The sequence below is a fragment of the Carcharhinus amblyrhynchos genome, chromosome 19, assembly GCF_965287045.1.
Source record: "Carcharhinus amblyrhynchos chromosome 19, sCarAmb.v2.hapA, whole genome shotgun sequence".
NCBI lineage: Eukaryota > Metazoa > Chordata > Chondrichthyes > Carcharhiniformes > Carcharhinidae > Carcharhinus > Carcharhinus amblyrhynchos.
This window is the reverse complement of record NC_137342.1, coordinates 1813958-1832819: the sequence shown is the minus strand read 5'-3', so window position 1 is coordinate 1832819 and position 18862 is coordinate 1813958. Positions and strand designations below refer to the sequence as shown.

The window sequence follows — 18862 nt, the reverse complement described above, 5'->3', positions numbered from 1 at the left end:
ATGTGTTAGGGGAAGGTTGAATCCAGATAGTAAGAAGGGAATGGGAATGTTATCTGGAAAGGAAGGATGTGCAGGGTTACAGGTGGGACACGAGGTGAGTCAGTCATCCAGAGGGCTAGTACAGACAGAATGGGCCAAGTGACTTCCTTCTGAACCCGAGCAGCTCTGTGATTCATTGATCTACTGAAAATCTGGTTGCTCTCCACACACCCAATTTATTGGCCAATCCTAAAACAACCATCGCTACCTTCCAAAGCGTGTGGGCTATCGACAATTTACAGACTGTCCTTCACTGATTAAACTAATTCCCACCTAAAATTCATAGAAAACAGAAACGATCTGACTTCCAACATTCGCTGAGACAGTGAAAGTTGGTTTTATATCGTCGGGTGCTGTGAGATGGCGATGACTGAGAATCTAATACTGTGCTTGAATCTGTCCTCAGCTCTAGGTTTCCCTGGATTATTTTGCTTCTCCTTTAGCTCTTCCTCACTCACCATTTTCCCTGTGAAATTCCTTTTGCAGAGTGTATTTGTTGTAAGGGGGGGGGGTTCATCAAAATGGTTTCAAACAGATCTAATTAAATTGCCGCAGCACCAATCCCCACCCCCACACCTAACGATTCTGCCGTCACTAAGCGTCAGAGACCCCGCAGGTTAAACTCTGCAAATTCCTCTTCCAGAACTCTAATGGGAGCCTTGCAGCTGAACCTGGGAGGAGCTCCGGAAGGTCCCGCAGGAACTGGGAAAACGGAAACTTGCAAAGATTTGGCCAAAGCTGTGGCTAAACAGGTAGAAGGAATGTTGCACAGGGTGCGGCCAAAAGTTAACTCTTTATTTTATTTCTGAACTCTTTGTAAAAGTAATGTATTCATTCCTAACAATTAAAACAAACAATAAGGAAACAGGCCATTCGGCCCTCCAAGCCTGTGCCGATCATGACGTCCCAACTAAACTAAACTAAAACCTGATGCCTGAGGAACAGCCTCGGATTACCCACCCTGTCTGTGCCTCTGATAATTTTGTAGATCTCTATCAGATCCCCTTCGGCCTCCGTCTTTCCAATGAAAACATTCCGCGTTTATTCAACCTCTCCTCATAACCAACACCCTCCAGACCAGACAACACCCTTGGTGAACATTCTTTGCACTCTCTCCAAAGTTTCCACATCCTTCTGGCAGTGTGGGTGACCAGAACTGCACACAATTCTCCAAATGCAGCCTAACCAAGGTTTTATATAATTGCAGTATGATTTCCCAACTCCTGTACTTAATGCTCCAGCTGACGAAGGCAAGCATGCCATATTCCTTCTTAATCCTTTTAGGGAACTGTGGATCTGCACGCCCTGATCCCTCTGTATTTTAATGTTTCGAAGGGTGTTGCCATTTACAGTGTAACTGTGTGTAAGCATTTGCTTTACAATATAAAACCTCACAACAGATTGAGGAAAACTAATTTCTAAAGGCAGGAGATGGCAGCAGTGTCAGTATCCCAGCCCCGAGCCCTCAGCAGGCTGAGGAATTCCTAGATCCAAATCTCTCTCTTACAACTTAACTACTCCCAAAATAAACCCGCGTTCACAGGACTCAAAATCTATTCACAAAACCTTTATTTAGAACGGTTTATACTCTCTGTTCTGCAGACTGTACATATTCCCCATCAGGGTCAGACTGCCGGGGGTCCGGGTATCGATCCCCAGCCTCCAGTGCCCGCTTCACTCTGCATTCTCTCACACATCACCGGCTCTGTTGGAAATCAGTCCATTCTCATCAGAAAAACAATCTCTTTCTCACTGTTTCCACCTGTTGGGAATCACATTTTTCCCATTTTCCATGGACTGGTATCATTCCGAATTGTCTGAGGATTAACACTGACTCCATCATTGAGAAATCTGTACTCCCCCCACACACAGAGACACACACACCCCCCCACACACAGAGACACACACCCCCCCACACACAGAGACACACACCCCCACACACAGAGACACACACCCCCACACACAGAGACACACACCCCCACACACAGAGACACACCCCCCCACACACAGAGACACACACCCCCCCACACAGAGACACACACCCCCCCACACAGAGACACACCCTCCCCCCACACAGAGACACACACACCACCCCACACAGAGACACACACCCCCACACACAGAGACACACACCCCCCCACACACAGAGACACACACCCCCCCACACACAGAGACACACCCCCCCTACCTCCACACAGAGAAACACACCCCCCCCACCCCCACACAGAGACACACACACCCTCCCCCCACACAGAGACACACACCCCCACACACACAGAGACACACACACCACCCCACACAGAGACACACACAACCCCCCACACAGAGACACACACCCCCCCCACCCCCACACAAAGACACACCCCCCCCACACACAGAGACACACACCCCCCCCCACACAGAGACACACACAACCCCCCACACAGAGACACACACCCCCCCCACCCCCACACAGAGACACACACCCCCCCCCACACAGAGACACACACAACCCCCCACACAGAGACACACACCCCCCCCACCCCCACACAGAGACACACACACCCTCCCCCTCCCCCCACACAGAGACACATCTCAATGGGCTCTAGTTTGTGAGCAGCCTCAGGCTCACACTCTGGTGAGCCCATTCCTCTCTCTGATCCACAGCCAGCAGGGACAGGGAGCTGGTACCCTGGGGGTTGGGGATCTGCTGAGTCTCAGTGGGATGAGGAGCCTGTGGACTCGGTCATTACTCAGTTGTTGGAGCTCCGGTGGAAAGTTGGAATAATGAGGGAGTGATGTCTGGTAAACTCCTCAGAGCGAAAAGCTGCGTGGAGAATTCTATCCACCTTCAACCTGAGGTGACTGTGTCAAAGCACTGAGACCCAGACAGATACAGTGGTCTCACCTTGGAGAACTTTACCCAGGACTCTAACCCTGCACTGCTGAGGGACACACTCTGTGGTGTGGACCCCTGATCCAGCAAGTTGTTGGGATAAGTGAGTTCTATCAGCAGAGGATGGAGCAACATCTCAAGCTCACTCCAGCTGCCCCTGTATCCCGGGCTCTTAGGCACTCACAAGGATGTCTCCCACCCCCTTTCTCACCCCCCCCCCAAAACCCCAGAGCCATCCAGGAGTGTCCCACCCCTCCAAATCCCCAATTCCTGTGACTGCCTCCCCCTCCCCCTGCCCACTCCCCCTCCCCCTGCCCACTCCCCGTGCCCCCTCCCCCTCTGCGCTCCCCCCTCCCCTCTCTGCCTCTTGCCCCCTGCCCCCTCCCCCTCCCTCTCCCCCTGCCCCCTGCCCCTCGCCCTCTCTCCCTGCCCCCTGCCCCTCGCACTCTCTCCCTCTCCCTGCCCCTCGCCCTCTCTCCCTGCCCCCTGCCCCTCGCCCTCTCTCCCTGCCCCCTGCCCCTCGCACTCTCTCCCTCTCCCTGCCCCTCGCCCTCTCTCCCTGCCCCACTCCCCCTCCCTCTCTCCCTGCCCCCTGCCCCTCGCCCTCTCTCTCTTGCCTCCCCGCCCTTTGCCCCTGCCCCATTTTATCAGCATTCCTGCCCGGTGAAGTTGTGTTGCTGGCAGGGTGAAGTCTGTATGAGTATAAGGTTCTGCAAAACTCCACATGCCCGCTGTACCCCTGCGTGATAGCAGCCTCTTCCCAGAGTGAGTGCGAACTGCCCTCGGCCAGACAGCTGTCAGCCATCCCCAGACACACGGCGAAGATCTCTGGAGTGTCCTCAGTGTCGTCATCCTCCTGCAACCCTGTGGCAGTGAGGGTTTCATCGGGCCACACCATCACCTTCCAATAACGCAGCACCCTCATCCCCTTCAACCCCCCTCCTCGGTTGAGGAACCGTGCTGTTGTTCTATTTTATCATTCAGAACCTCCTGTCTTTGTGTTTCCCGGTTCTGCAGCGAGCCCTGTTGATGTATGCCATCCTCTGGGGAAAAGACTGGATTCCTGGGTTGGTGCACCACAGCCTCATGTCCAGGTGCCTGTGATGTGCTCCTCATTGTATCTGCTCTCAGCAACAGTCTAACATCACCAGCCAAGTCCTGAGGACTTAGATCGAGGATAGAATCCCATGAGTGCAGTCGATGGCGAGCTCCGGTTTCCTCCCACAGTCCAAAGATGTGCGGGTTAGGTTGATTGGCCATGCTAAAATTGCCCCTTAGTGTCCAGGGATGTGTAGGTTAGAGGGATTAGTGGGTATAATATGTAGGGATATGGGGGTGGGGGCCTGGGTGGGATTGTGCAGACTCAATGGGCCGAATGGCCTCTTTCTACACTGTAGGGTTCGATGGCTCTATGAACCAATGGACAAAATTTCCTTTTCAAACCCTTCACTGTTACAAACTAAAAACAACTTAGATCAAATCTTAGTTAATACGCAACTGAAACATTGAACTAAGGAACAAGGTAAATTTTGCATCCAGTAACACAACCAAACTGTGGGTGAGGTTTTACAGCCTCTCTTGTGTGAGACCAAAAATTTCCACCCAAGGTCACAGACATTTCCATTGTCCACTTCGCCCGCTCCAAACTCCTGGTGAGTGGGGCAGCAGAACTCCAGCGTGTGTCTTTTAAAACATCTTTACACAATGCCATGCTTCTGGCAAAGATGCTACAGGATCAGAGCCACCCCCACCCCTCAAGCAGATTCACTTCTCTCTACCACACCAAGTTAAAACTCCCAGCGTCCGGGTCACACCCAGTTTTTCCTGGATGTGATTACCACCAGCAAGTCACCATCCCGATGATTCTGTTCCTTCGGAATTCAGGAGTTCCGTCTATTCAGTTCCCTTTCTTTGGATTAGACGGCATCCTGCTTGGTCGCTAACACAAAGCAGTTCCGCTTCTCCTCTTGCTTTTCCCAGAAGCTTCTATTTCTTGGTGTGTCAAAGGGCAGCTGCCCGTACTCTGTCAGACACTGTGAAAAAGCAGCTGAAACTGTTACCCTTTCAGTGGATTTCTGTTCAGGTCTCTCTCTGTCTCCAAAGCAACATGAACAGGTCTCCGAGCTCAGGCTCTCATCTAAAATTCTGTTTTATTTTGAGTTAAAGATACATTTCCAAATCACCATCTTGTAAAGTTTTACAGTCATGACACTGCGTATTATGCTGTGGATTTGTGTCTTTGAGCACGTATGTTAATAACATGATGTTATTTGACAAGAATTGTTCCATAACCTTCTGTTTTACAGTGTGTTGTATTTAACTGTTCTGATGGACTAGACTACAAAGCGATGGGGAAGTTTTTCAAAGGTCTGGTACAGTCTGGAGCGTGGGCTTGTTTTGATGAATTTAATCGCATTGAGCTGGAGGTAATTTAAACAATTTTACAATTAACCTGTACAAACAAATTCACATTATCATTCATGAACAGTCCGCAAAAATGACAGTGATTAACAATTTTACATTTGCCCCTTGAAGCGCTAAATTTGCAAATTAAATGTATTTTTTGCATCATTTCTAATGATTCTGGATAAATACAATTACAAGACTCAACCTTACCTTGATGAGTTTGGAGGCCGAGAACTTTGGTTCTTACTCTGTTAGCACTGAGCAAGGTGACCTGCCTATCTGCACTGGGAGAGGGGACAGGGAGAGATCCCAAAAGGGAGTGTCAGGGAGGAGACAAAGACAGGGGACAGAAACAGCTCAGAAAAGAGCAGAGAAATAGGTGAAATCTTCACTAGTAAAGATTGGAAACCCTCCTGAAAAAAAACAGTTTCAGTGAGACCGGCTGACTCACAATGTTGGCTGAAGCCTGGATGGGCTGTGTGGAAATCCATGGAATCTGATTTGGTCCCATCTGCCATTTATTGTGCAGAGTTGTGTTTCTGACCATCGCTTGCCTGTTAATTCACATGTAGCTCACATTAGCCCCAAATGTTAGAGTACAAGATAGCGATTGTGAATTGTTTTATCTTTCTGACATTTTACAGTAAAGTTTTTCTTAAACTGAAAAGCTTTGGAATCTTGTGACTTAATTCACTGAACAAGTGTCACATATCTCAAACCTTCAACAAAATACTATTGGTCCTTAATTAGATCTTACCAACAACTGAGAGGATCTAGTCTGAGATTGTAACATAATGAAAAATCTATTTAATTTGATCCATTAATTCGCCGTATAAAACTGCAGGGATTTATATTTTACTTCTATTTCTTTTCAACCAGTGCCATTCTCCAGCATTTCTATTTGTCGATTTATTATCAAAAGATCCACAGGTGATTCCAAAACAGAAAACGGGAATATGGTGGGAGGGACCCTTGTGTCCCATTGGTCAGGAACTGCCCAATTCAAATGTGGCAGCCCCCACCTCCCTCAATGGGTGCCTGGAATCTCTGCTCAGTATGAACATAGAACACTACAGCACAAACAGGCCCTTCGGCCCACACGTTGCACCGATCATCTCCATACCAAAGAGGTGGATGGGGGTAAGGCAGTGGATGTGGTGTATATGGATTTTAGTAAGGTGTTTGATAAGGTTCACCATGGTAGGCTTCTGCAGAAAATGCAGATGTATGGGATTGGGGGTGATCTAGGGAATTGGATCAGGAATTGGCTAGCGGATAGGAGACAGAGGGTGGTGATGGTAAATATTCATCATGGAGTTCGATTACGAGTGGTGTGCCTCAGGGATCTGTTTTGGGGCCACTGCTGTTTGTAATTTTTATTAATGATCTGGATGAGGGTATAGTTGGGTGGATTAGTAAATTTGCTGATGACACCAAAGTCGGAGGTGTGGTAGATAGTGAGGAAGGGTGTCATAGTTTGCAGGAAGACTTAGACAGGTTGCAGAGCTGGGCCGAGAGGTGGCGGATGGAGTTTAATGCGGAGAAGTGTGAGGTAATTCACTTTGGTAGGAATAACAGATGTGTTGAGTATAGGGCTAACGGGAGGACTTTGAATAGTGTGGATGAGCAGAGGGATCTAGGTGTATGTGTACATAGATCCCTGAAAGTTGGGAATCAAGTAGATAAGGTTGTTAAGAAGGCATACGGTGTCTTGGCGTTTATTGGTAGGGGGATTGAATTTAGGAGTCGCAGCGTCATGTTGCAACTGTACACAACTCTGGTGCGGCCGCACTTGGAGTACTGTGTGCAGTTCTGGTCCCCACATTACAGGAAGGATGTGGAGGCTTTGGAGAGGGTGCAGAGGAGGTTTACCAGGATGTTGCCTGGTATGGAGGGGAGGTCCTATGAGGAGAGGCTGAGGGATTTGGGGTTGTTTTCGCTGGAAAGAAGGCGGCTAAGAGGGGATCTTATTGAAACATATAAGATGATTAGAGGTTTAGATAGGGTGGATAGTGATAGCCTTTTTCCTCTGACGGAGAAATCTAGCACGAGGGGGCGTGGCTTTAAATTAAGGGGGGGTAGTTATAGGACGGATGTCAGGGGTAGGTTCTTTACCCAGAGGGTGGTGAGGGATTGGAATGCCCTGCCTGCTGCAGTTGTAAATGCGCCTAGTTTGGGGGCGTTTAAGAGATCCGTGGATAGGTTTATGGACGAAAAGGGATTGGTTTAGGTTAGTGGGTCATTGTTTTTTAACTGTCGGCGCAACATCGTGGGCCGAAGGGCCTGTTCTGCGCTGTAATGTTCTATGTTCTATGTTCTATACCTACCAGGCCATAGAACTATCTGTAACTCCCAATGCCATTAAATCCCATGTACTCACCCAGAAGCCTCTTAAAAGACCTCCACCACCACCGACGGCAGCCGATTCCACTCACTCACCACCCTCTGAGTGAAAAACTTACCCCTGACATCTCCTCTGTACCTGCTCCCCAGCACCTTAAACCTGTGTCCTCTCGTAGCGACCATTTCAGCCCTGGGAAATAGCCTCCGAGAATCCACCCTATCTATTCCTCTCAACATTTTATAAACCTCTATCAGGTCGCCTCTCAACCTTCGTCTCTCCAGGGAGAAGAGTCCTAGCTCCCTCAACCTATCTTCATAAGGCATGCCTCCCAATCCAGGCAACATCCTTGTAAATCTCCTCTGCACCCTCTCAATAGCTTCCGCATCCTTCCTGTAGCGAGGATGTCTTTTTATTGTTGTTAGAATAATATAATAGACTTTCTGTTCCTTTTTAATTTGGGCCTAATGCACTGTCCTGGAGACTATGGTGTTTATGACCTTTTTGACTTGTTGGGGGAAGGTTGGCTGACAGGTCAGGTGGGACATATTTTTTCCTCTCACAAGAGTTCTTTACTTTCAGTTTGGCTGCTGGCTAGTTAGAAGATGTTAAACAGCAGTTTTTCTGTCTCTCTACCTGGTATTAGAAATGCTGCTAGCTGGAAGCTGCTTTTTTTTGCCTTTCTGGATTGAAAATGTTGCTGTTGGTAATTTACAGCCAGAAGCAGCAGTGGCTTTATTTGTACCTCGAGGTGCTGGGAACTCTCAGATGAGGAAGCCAGAGTTTCCATTCTCTACTGAAAAGACTAATTCACAGCGACTGTTGCGAAGATGCAAGATCCAGCATCACATGAGCATTCCTATTTTCTGTCCTAAGAATAGTCCTAGGTATAGACACACAGAGGGACCTGGGTGTGCAGGTCCACAGATCCCTAAAGGTGGCAGCACAGGTGGAGAGGGTGGTAAAGAAGGCATATGGCATGCTTGCCTTTATTGGATGGGGCATAAAGTATAAAAGTTGGCACATGATGTTGCAGCTATATAGAACATCGGTTAGGCCACATTTGGAATACTGTGTCCAGTTCTGGTTGCCACACTACCAGAAGGATGTGGAGACTTTGGAGAGAGTACAGAGAAGGTTTACCATGATGTTGCCTGGTATGGAGGGTCTTAGCTGTGAGGAGAGATTGGGTAAACTGGGGTTGTTCTCCCTGGAAAGACGGAGAATGAGGGGAGACCTAATAGAGGTGTATAAAATTATGAAGGGTATAGATAGGGTGAACAGTGGGAAACTTTTTCCCAGGTCGGAGGTGACAGACAAGGGGTCACAAGTTCAAGGTGAGGGGGGCAACGTTTAACACAGATATCAGGGGGACGTATTTTACACAGAGGGTGATGGTGGCCTGGAATGCACTGCGAAGCAAGGTGTTGAGGCGGACACGCTGGGATCATTTAAGACTTATCTAGATAGCCACATGAACAGACTGGGAATAGAGAGATACAAACAAATGGTCTAGGTGGGCTCATGAGTGGAGCAGGCTTGGAGGGCCGAAGGGCCTGTTCCTGTGCTGTATTGTTCTTTGTTTTTTGGTCCTTTGTTCTAAACCTGGGCTGAGTGTGTGTTTGTAAGAATGTTTGTTGTTTGGAACAGTACATTGAGCTGTTAAGGTTTATACAATATCAGGATGTTTTTCTTGTTTGTAATTGGTAAAGGTTCTTGCTAATTTGCTATTTGTTAACTTTATTCTTAAATAAAGTTTATTTGATAAAAAGCTCCCTACCGCATCATTTGAATCATACGTGAAGTGAGACATCTCATGCTCACCCTAACCAAATTCAAAATGCAAAACTTATGACCTCTGCCGACTTCATAAAACACCTTGGAATTTCTGACCTGGGTTATAACAACTGGATTGTGGCTTTTTTGGATGTCCATTTCCTCTACAAGGCTGCAGGCGGAATATGAAGATGGAGGATAAACTGGTGGACAAGAGGGCCCAGAGAAAATCAGAGGCTAGTGAATTGTGCGCCTACTCAGCCAACTGCCTTCCTCTGCTGCAAACGCGGCAGAGGCTGCCGCACCAGAGAAGGGTTCCTCAGCCACGTCCGGTGATGCTAAACACAGTTGACCACCATGGTGCCAACCACTCTCATGAGATGAGAGGCTGGCACCAGCAAACAAAATCTCTCCCCATAGGTGCTGCCAGACCTGCTGAGATTTTCCAGCATTTTCTGTTTTTGTCGCAGGAAAGAGACAAGTTATGTTGGATTTGTATAGAACCCTTGTTAATAAATAGAATTAACATTTTAACCCCATGTCTCCAAAAAGGTCAGTGGTATATTTTTGTGTCAGATAGAAACACTACAGAATATCTCTGACACTCTTTGAGGATTTCCAGTCTGAAATGGAACCCTCTTTACAAGGATAAGTTTTGTTTAATAAAATATCAAGTTGGCAATGATGACATTTTGAACATTAAAAGCAAAGAGATAAGAATGTACTTTCATTACCGTCACCAGATGCAGAGCTAATCCCAAAGGGACAAGTCTTCCACAGAAGCTGCCTTTTCATCAAAAGATGACATTCCCACTGATCTTTATTGGGATCATGTTGGAAGGGGAATTGTACAGATAACAGATGCTGGGAACATTGCGTGTATTTGTCCGCAGGGAGTTGACACAATTATCAAGGTGACAGATGGGTTTAGTTTGCAGTGTTTGATCCAGATTCTCTTGTCTGTACCACAGGTACTGTCTGTCGTTGCCCAGCAAATCCAGACCATTCAGCGAGCTGTCTCAGAACAAGTGAAGACATTTGTCTTTGAAGGGACAGAGATTGCCCTGGACCCATCATGCACTGTGTTTATCACCATGAACCCTGGCTACGCTGGTCGGGCTGAGTTACCCGACAACCTCAAAGTAAGAGCACTATCCAGAGGCTGAATTAAACTCATTATTCAATTAACGGGTGGTGCAGTGGCACAAGGATTAGCACTGCTGCCTCACCACGCCAGGGACTTGGGTTCAATTCCAGCCCTGGGTCACTGTCTGTGTGGAGTTTGCACATTCTCCTCATGTCTATGTGGGTTTCCTCCCAGTGCTCCAGTTTCCTCCCACAATCCAAAGATGCGCGGGTTAGGTGGATTGGCCATGCTAAATTGTCCCTTAGTATCAGGGGCATTAGCAGGGTGAATGGAGATAGATTGGGGTGATAGGGAAAGGGCCTGGGTGGGATTGTAGTTGATAAAGGCTTGAACCAAATCCTGTGGGACTGTGATTCTAAGGTAAAGTGAAGCCATTGGGTGGGATTTTCCCACTGCACTCACCCCAAGTCTGGAGAATCCAGCCTGAGGTCACGGATCTTTCCTGGTCCGAGGGGAGGCGGGACAGGAAAATTCCACTCAAAATGTGAACCACGCTGTCAGTGTCCAATCGCAGCTTACAAAAGGAATATTAACAAGTTCAATATTTAATATCTGGGGTGCAATTCCAAACTGTTGTGTGGAAGAGTCGCACAGACTCGAAATGTTAACTCTGATTCTCTCTCCGCAGACACTATCAGACTTGCTGAATAGTTCCAGCATTTTCAGTTTTTATTTCAGATTTCCAGCATCCGCTGCATTTTGTAGTAAATTTGGAGATGACTGGAAGGGGATCCAATAAGGAAAGGTTTAATAATGAATATCAAAGAACAAAGAACAAAAACAGCCCAGGAAACAGGCCCTTCGGCCCAACGAGCCCGCGCCGCCATTTTAACATTACCCCCTCCACCCATGACCCTTATCTATGCAGATGTATCTATATATACACCAGATAAGGGTCCGTCAGTGTCGGGCCCACCCCCCCCCCCTTGTCTGAGGGTGCCCCCAGTCCCAGGAGACACAGCCTTGCTCCTGATTGGCCCACTTTCCCGTGCTGTCCCTTGGCCAATCGTGTGGCCCACAGAGGATTTCCCCTTAAAGGGACCACGCCACCACACTCCTTCACCCCCCACCAACTCTTAACTCCAGCTATGAATGAAACACCATCACACACAGACACAATATCACATTAAGGGCACAAACGGAGAGCTCGTTCACACAATCAGTTGGTGTAGAGATTCCCAGGCTCTTCTGGAACGTCACAACTCAATCCTGGATCATCCGGCAAGCATTGAATCCAGTCCAGCAGAGACAAACTCAGGGTCAGCGTCTGCCCACACAGCTTCTCCCTCCTCCAAACCGGAAGCTGCTCTGGTTCCACACAGGCCGCAGCGATCCCTGGTTCGGAAGCTGCCACATAGGTCTCTTTTTATTCATTCATGGGACACGGGTGTCCCTGGCTGGGCCGGTATTTATTGCCCATCCCTAGTTGCCCTTGGAGGGCAGTTGAGAGTCAACCACATTGCTGTGGCTCTGGAGTCACCTGTAGGCCAGACCGGGTAAGGACGGCAGATTTCCTTCCCTAAAGGAACCAGATGGGTTTTTCTGACAATCGACAATGGTTTCAGTCGATTCTTATTTCCAGCTATTTTTTGTTGAGTTCCACCAGCTGCCATGGCAGGATTTAAACCTGGATCCCCAGAACATGAGCTGAGTTTCTGGATGAATAATCTATCGATAATATAGGCCATCACAGCAGGACACGTCTGTGGATTCCACATGTTTGTACTCCCATTTCCTCTACAGTTCCTCCTGACACCCAGGCCGGCCCACCACCTAACTCATTGGCCTCAAACACTCTATCCTCCTTTTTGATGTTCCTTCGAGGAGGCTTGTAGACCCTCCCTGAGGCTTGCCCAGCCTCCAACCCTCCTCGAAAAATCTGGAAATCTCAAATCCAAGTGGGTTTGTAGGGGACACCCCATTAATAATGCAGCTGGTGTAACCCCTCTGGTCGTGTACAACACAGTATTGTACAATAACAAGGAACTTGCTAAGCATGAAGACAATGACCTGAGAACTCGCTTCTCCATGAAGCTTGATATGTTTTACAGCTCTCTCTGCCCAGGCCACTCGACGCTGGGTGGTGAGGGGCTGACTGAATGTGGCCTGACAATCTGGTGGGACTCCTCAGCTGTAAGTACTGTGCCATCATTGGACGCTGAGCCTCAGGGAATCTATGGATGACAACCTATGGCTGTGACCGTAGCAGATTTCATTCGCTGGGTATCCAGCCATTCCATAAGAACATAAGAAATAGGAGCAGGAGTAGGCCATCTAGCCCCTCGAGCCTGCCCCGCCATTCAATAAGATCATGGCTGATCTGAAGTGGATCAGTTCCACATTCCTGCCCTCTCCCCATAACCCTTAATCCCCTCTCTTATCAAAAATGAATGTGAATCAGCCAGCACCAGGAATGTACGCCCCGTGAAGGGTCTATATCCAATCGCAGCCTCGGCTGGCCCAGACACTCCCACCGATTCACTGGCGGCAGCAATGGTTGCCAGGTCTGGCTGGCCATTCTTTCAATCTCCTTGGCAATGCCAGGCCACCAAGTACAGCTTCGGGTCAGTGCTGTCATCCCAGGGTGTGCATCATGTCACTTCGCCCTGGGATGGCTCTGTAACATGAGCCCCCCACAATCACAGTTTTTTAATGTTTATTTTTAATGTAGACTTACATTAACACTGCAATGAAGTTACTGTGAAAATCCCCCTAGCTGCCACACCCCAGCACCTGTTCGGGTTACACTGAGGGAGAATTTAGCACAGCCAATGCACCCTAACCAGCACATCTTTGGACTGTGGGAGGAAAGCGGAGCACCCGGAGGAAACCCACGCAGACACAGGGAGAATGTGCAGACTCCATATAGACAGTGACCCGAGCTGGGAATCGAACCCGGGTCCCTGGAGCTGTGAGGCAGCAGTGCTAACCACTGTGCTAGCTATGTTATCTCTACCCTATGCTGTAGGTAGGGTCTGATCTGCTCTGACTTGTCATTGTGACAACCGTGTCATACCATCCTCTTAACTTTGGACAGTAATGGATCCCTCTCTGTCCAAGACTTTATCTGGGCAGCTGAGACTGGCACTGTGTCCAGCAGGTACAACGTGTCCAGCAGGTACAATGCCAACACTATTTCTTGTGGCAATGTGGTGATGGTATTGTCTATGGCAGCGTTCAATGCTGGAAGGAGTTAGCTGTACACAGTCAATAACAAAGCCCATCTCTGTACCCACACAGGGACAATCAATGTCACAGCTTTAGAGAACATAGAAAGGTTACAACACAAAAAAGGCCATTCATCCCATCTTGTCCGTGTGAGCCTGAGGATACCCAGGTGGTCTTCCTAATCCCACCTACCTGCTCTGTCACTTACAGCACTTAAGGTGCAGATCCAGGGACTTCTTACAAGAGTTGAGGGTCTCTGTCTCCACCACCAACAGACGCAGCGAATTCCAGACACCCTCCTCCCTCTGCGTAAAAACATTCTCCCTCATGTCCCCTCTACATCTACTGCCACTCAGCTTGAATCTGAGTCTCCTGCTTCCAGAATTCTCCACCAGGGGAAACAATTTTATCTTGTCCACTCTATCTCATCCCCTCTATCAAGTCACCTCTCAGCCTCCTTCGTTCCAAGGAAAATAATCCCAGTCTCTCCTCAAAGCTACAGTTTTCTCACCCTGACAACCTCCTCTACACTCACTCCAGGACAATCCTTCCTGTAATGTGGTGACCAGAACCGCACACAATGTGACCTCACCAGTGTTTTATACAATTCCAACATTATTTCCTTATCTTTATACTTTAAAACTCTGCCAATGAAGGAGAACATTTCATAGACCCTCTTTACAACCTTGTCTACCTGAACTACTGCCTTTAGGGGCCTGTCTACCCATACTCCAAGATCTCTCACTTCATCAATAGTGTGATATTAGTGAAGAGTATGTACAATAGTGTAGTGAAGAGTGTGTACAATAGTGTAATATTAGTGAACAGTATGTACAATAGTGTAATATCAGTGAAGAGTGTGTACAATAGTGTAATATTAGTGAAGAGTGTGTACAATAGTGTAATATTAGTGAAGAGTGTGTACAATGTGTGATATCAGTGAAGAGTGTGTACAATAGTGTAGTGAAGAGTGTGTACAATAGTGTGATATCAGTGAAGAGTGTGTACAATAGTGTAATATTAGTGAACAGTATGTACAATAGTGTAATATCAGTGAAGAGTGTGTAAAATAGTGTAATATTAGTGAAGAGTGTGTACAATAGTGTAATATTAGTGAAAACTGTGTACAATAGTGTGATATTAGTGAAGAGTGTGTACAATAGTGTGATATTAGTGAAGAGTGTGTACAATAGTGTAATATCAGTGAAGAGTGTGTACAATAGTGTGATATTAGTGAAGAGTGTGTACAATAGTGTGATATCAGTGAAGAGTGTGTACAGTAGTGTAATATTAGTGAAGAGTGTGTACAATAGTGTAATATTTGTGAAGAGTGTGTACAATAGTGTGATATTAGTGAAGAGTGTGTACAATAGTGTAATATTAGTGAAGAGCGTGTACAATAGTGTGATATCAGTGAAGAGTGTGTACAATAGTGTAATATTTGTGAAGAGTGTGTACAAAAGTGTAATATTTGTGAAGAGTGTGTACAATAGTGTAATATCAGTGAAGAGTGTGTACAATAGTGTGATATCAGTGAAGAGTGTGTACAATAGTGTGATATCCGTGAAGAGTGTGTACAATAGTGTAATATTAGTGAAGAGCGTGTACAATAGTGTAGTATTAGTGAAGAGTGTGTACAATAGTGTAATATTTGTGAAGAGTGTGTACAATAATGTAATATTAGTGAAGAGTGTGTACAATAGTGTGATATCAGTGAAGAGTGTGCACAAAAGTGTAATATTTGTGAAGAGTGTGTACAATAGTGTAATATCAGTGAAGAGTGTGTACAATAGTGTGATATCAGTGAAGAGTGTGTACAATAGTGTGATATCAGTGAAGAGTGTGTACAATAGTGTAATATTTGTGAAGAGTGTGTACAATAGTGTAATATCAGTGAACTGTGTGTACAATAGTGTGATATCAGTGAAGAGTGCGTACAATAGTGTAATATTTGTGAAGAGTGTGTACAATAGTGTAATATCAGTGAAGAGTGTGTACAATAGTGTAATATTTGTGAAGAGTGTGTACAATAATGTAATATCAGTGAACTGTGTGTACAGTGAGTTAATATGAATGGCAGTTTGATATCCCTGGCTGCTCTGTTCTCTGGCAGGTTCTGTTCCGTCCTGTGGCGATGATGGTTCCAGATTACACTCTCATAGCCGAAATCTCTCTCTATTCCATGGGGTTTATCAGAGCTCAGATCCTTGCTGCAAAGATTGTGGCAATGTATAGACTCTGCTCCGAGCAGGTACGAACTACTGTGTGATATCAATGCCGTTGATTACTTCATTAATATCTTTATTTTTACTTTTACAATGATCTCTGTTAAAGCTCCCTTACCTGGGACGTAGATCTGAGGCATGCCCTCCATCCCAACTCATGACCTGTCACCTTCTCCTCGGCATCAAATACCAAACTGTGCCCACTCACCGTTCACCATCCTTTTCCCATGTACCATCCTTGCCAACCCAGTATCCAGCACAGGCAGGCTTCAGGAGCCATGATGAAATGAAATACATTAATGGGTAGAATTTTGCCAGTTTTAAGCAGATGGTGTAAAAAATGGCGTGGAAAACGTTTCCTCGCTGTATCATTCAGCTGTTAGTTGATAAAAAGGTAAGTTGAAGGTCCCCCCCGCCGTGTAACACTGACAGGATGGGCTTTGATTGAGACTGCCCCACCAGCAATCTGTGTAATCTGGGCACCTTCGATAGAAAAAGTGAAAAATAGAACCCTTGCACTCCTGAACGCAGCCTCCCAGAGCAGTGTGTTCACCTGGAGTTCCCTGGTGGGTGCACACAGTGGGAGACCTGACATAATTCACACTAAAGATTGTGTGATGGGGGGCTGGCAGCAGAGGGTGGGGGGTTTGGAACCAGGGAGATATCAGGATTAGAAACCTGATAATCAGATGTAAAATGGTGAACATTGATTTCCCATCACACCACAGTCATCAGCAGGGACGGACAATCACGAGGTAATACGTAGAACAGTACAACGCGGTACAGGCCCTTCGGCCCTCAATGTTGTGCCGAACCATGTCCAAACCCAAGATCAAGCTATCGCGCTCCCTATCATTCTGGTAGGGAAAATCCCATCAGTGTAACTTAGATATCGCTCTTGGGACTAAAGGGAGGGATATGGGGGAAGGTGGGATCAGGATATTGAATTCAATGATCAGCTTTGATCAAACTGAATGATGGAGCAGGGTGGAAGGGCCAAATGGCCCCCTCCTACTTCTAGTTTTTATATCAGTCGCATCTTGTACCTCCGGTGGGATTTCCTGCTCCTGCAGCCAATCTCACCCACCTAAAAACAGGAACACAAAATCCCGCTCAATGTTCCCAAGATCCATGATAGATTTCACCAGATAACAAAACATTCCCAGTCATGAAAGCCCATTCAATACATATGAATCTGCCTAAGTATTTAATCCCTTACAAGGTAAAGATTTAGTCCATAAGCCCACACTAAAGAGCGTTCCCTGAATAACTCCTTTGATTATTCCATCAAATTGTGAATTTCCAGTCCTCACTGCAATAATGATAGTTGTAGAAAGCAGCACAGCATTAATAATGTTATTAATGGCTTATACTTATATCTTATGTATACACTTATACAGGTATGTATATCAATGTGCTTGTGCAGCCTATAGACTTATACTAATGTCAACAAACAGCTATAAAATCTTCTATAACTGATTTATTTTTAACTCTCAGACACAGGCAGGCAGTCTTTTTAAAAAATTAAACAACCGTCCATTTAAAATCCCTGACAAACCTTGGCCGGAACTACGTGACTATCAATGATTCAAATATCCCTGCTCGGGGACTTGCAATTTCCTCCCTAGCCTCCTACATCATCCTGGGATACATTTCATCAGGTCCCAGGGAGTTATTTACCTTGATGCACTTTAAGACTTCCAGCACCTCTTTCTCTGTAATATATACACTCCTCAAAACATAGAACATAGAACATAGAACATTACAGCGCAGAACAGGCCCTTCGGCCCAAGATGTTGCGCCGACCAGTTACAAAAACAATGACCCACTAGCCTATACCAATCCCTTTTCGTCCATAAACCTATCCACAGATCTCTTAAACGCCCCCAAACTAGGCGCATTTACAACTGCAGCTGGCAGGGCATTCCAATCCCTCACCACCCGCTGGGTAAAGAACCTACCCCTGACATCCGTCCTATAACTACCCCCCCTTAATTTAAAGCCATGCCCCCTCGTGCTAGCTTTCTCCATCCGAGGAAAAAGGCTATCACTATCATAGAACATAGAACATAGAACATAGAACATTACAGCGCAGAACAGGCCCTTCGGCCCACGATGTTGCGCCAACCAGTTACAAAAACAATGACCCACTAGCCTATACCAATCCCTTTTCGTCCATAAACCTATCCAGAGATCTCTTAAACGCCCCCAAACTAAACACCCTATCTAAACCTCTAATCATCTTATATGTTTCAATAAGATCCCCTCTTAGCCACCTTCTTTCCAACGAAAACAACCCTAAATCCCTCAGTCTCTCCTCATAGGACCTCCCCACCATACCAGGCAACATCCTAGTAAACCCCCTCTGCACCCTCTCCAAAGCCTCCACATCCTTCCTATAATGTGGGGACCAGAACTGCACACAGTACTCCAAGTGCGGCCGCACCAGAGTTGTGTACAGTTGCAACATGACGCTGCGACTCCTAAATTCAATCCCCCTACCAATAAACGCCAAGACACCGTATGCCTTCTTAACAACCTTATCTACTTGATTCCCAACTTTCAGGGATCTATGTACACATACACCTAGATCCCTCTGTTCATCCACACTATTCAAAGTCCTCCCGTTAGCCCTATACTCGACACATCTGTTGCTCCTACCAAAGTGAATTACCTCACACTTCTCCGCATTAAATTCCATCCGCCACCTCTCGGCCCAGCTCTGCAACCTATCTAAGTCTCCCTGCAGACTATGACACCCTTCCTCACAATCTACCACACCTCCGACTTTGGTGTCATCAGCAAATTTACTAATCCACCCAACTATACCCTCATCCAGATCATTAATAAAGATTACAAACAACAGTGGCCCCAAAACAGATCCC

At 46.7% G+C, this 18862-nt stretch overlaps 1 protein-coding gene across 1 annotated transcript in view; it reads left to right on the top strand.

The window, feature by feature from the left end:
• The window catches only part of LOC145355578 (dynein axonemal heavy chain 3-like), a 507454-nt gene that overhangs the window by 301883 nt on the left and 186709 nt on the right, over positions 1-18862 (top strand). The window contains 4 exon segments of the mRNA XM_080207828.1: positions 683-791; positions 5221-5340; positions 10409-10579; positions 15866-16003. Of these exon segments, the coding sequence (XP_080063954.1) occupies positions 683-791; positions 5221-5340; positions 10409-10579; positions 15866-16003 (538 nt within the window).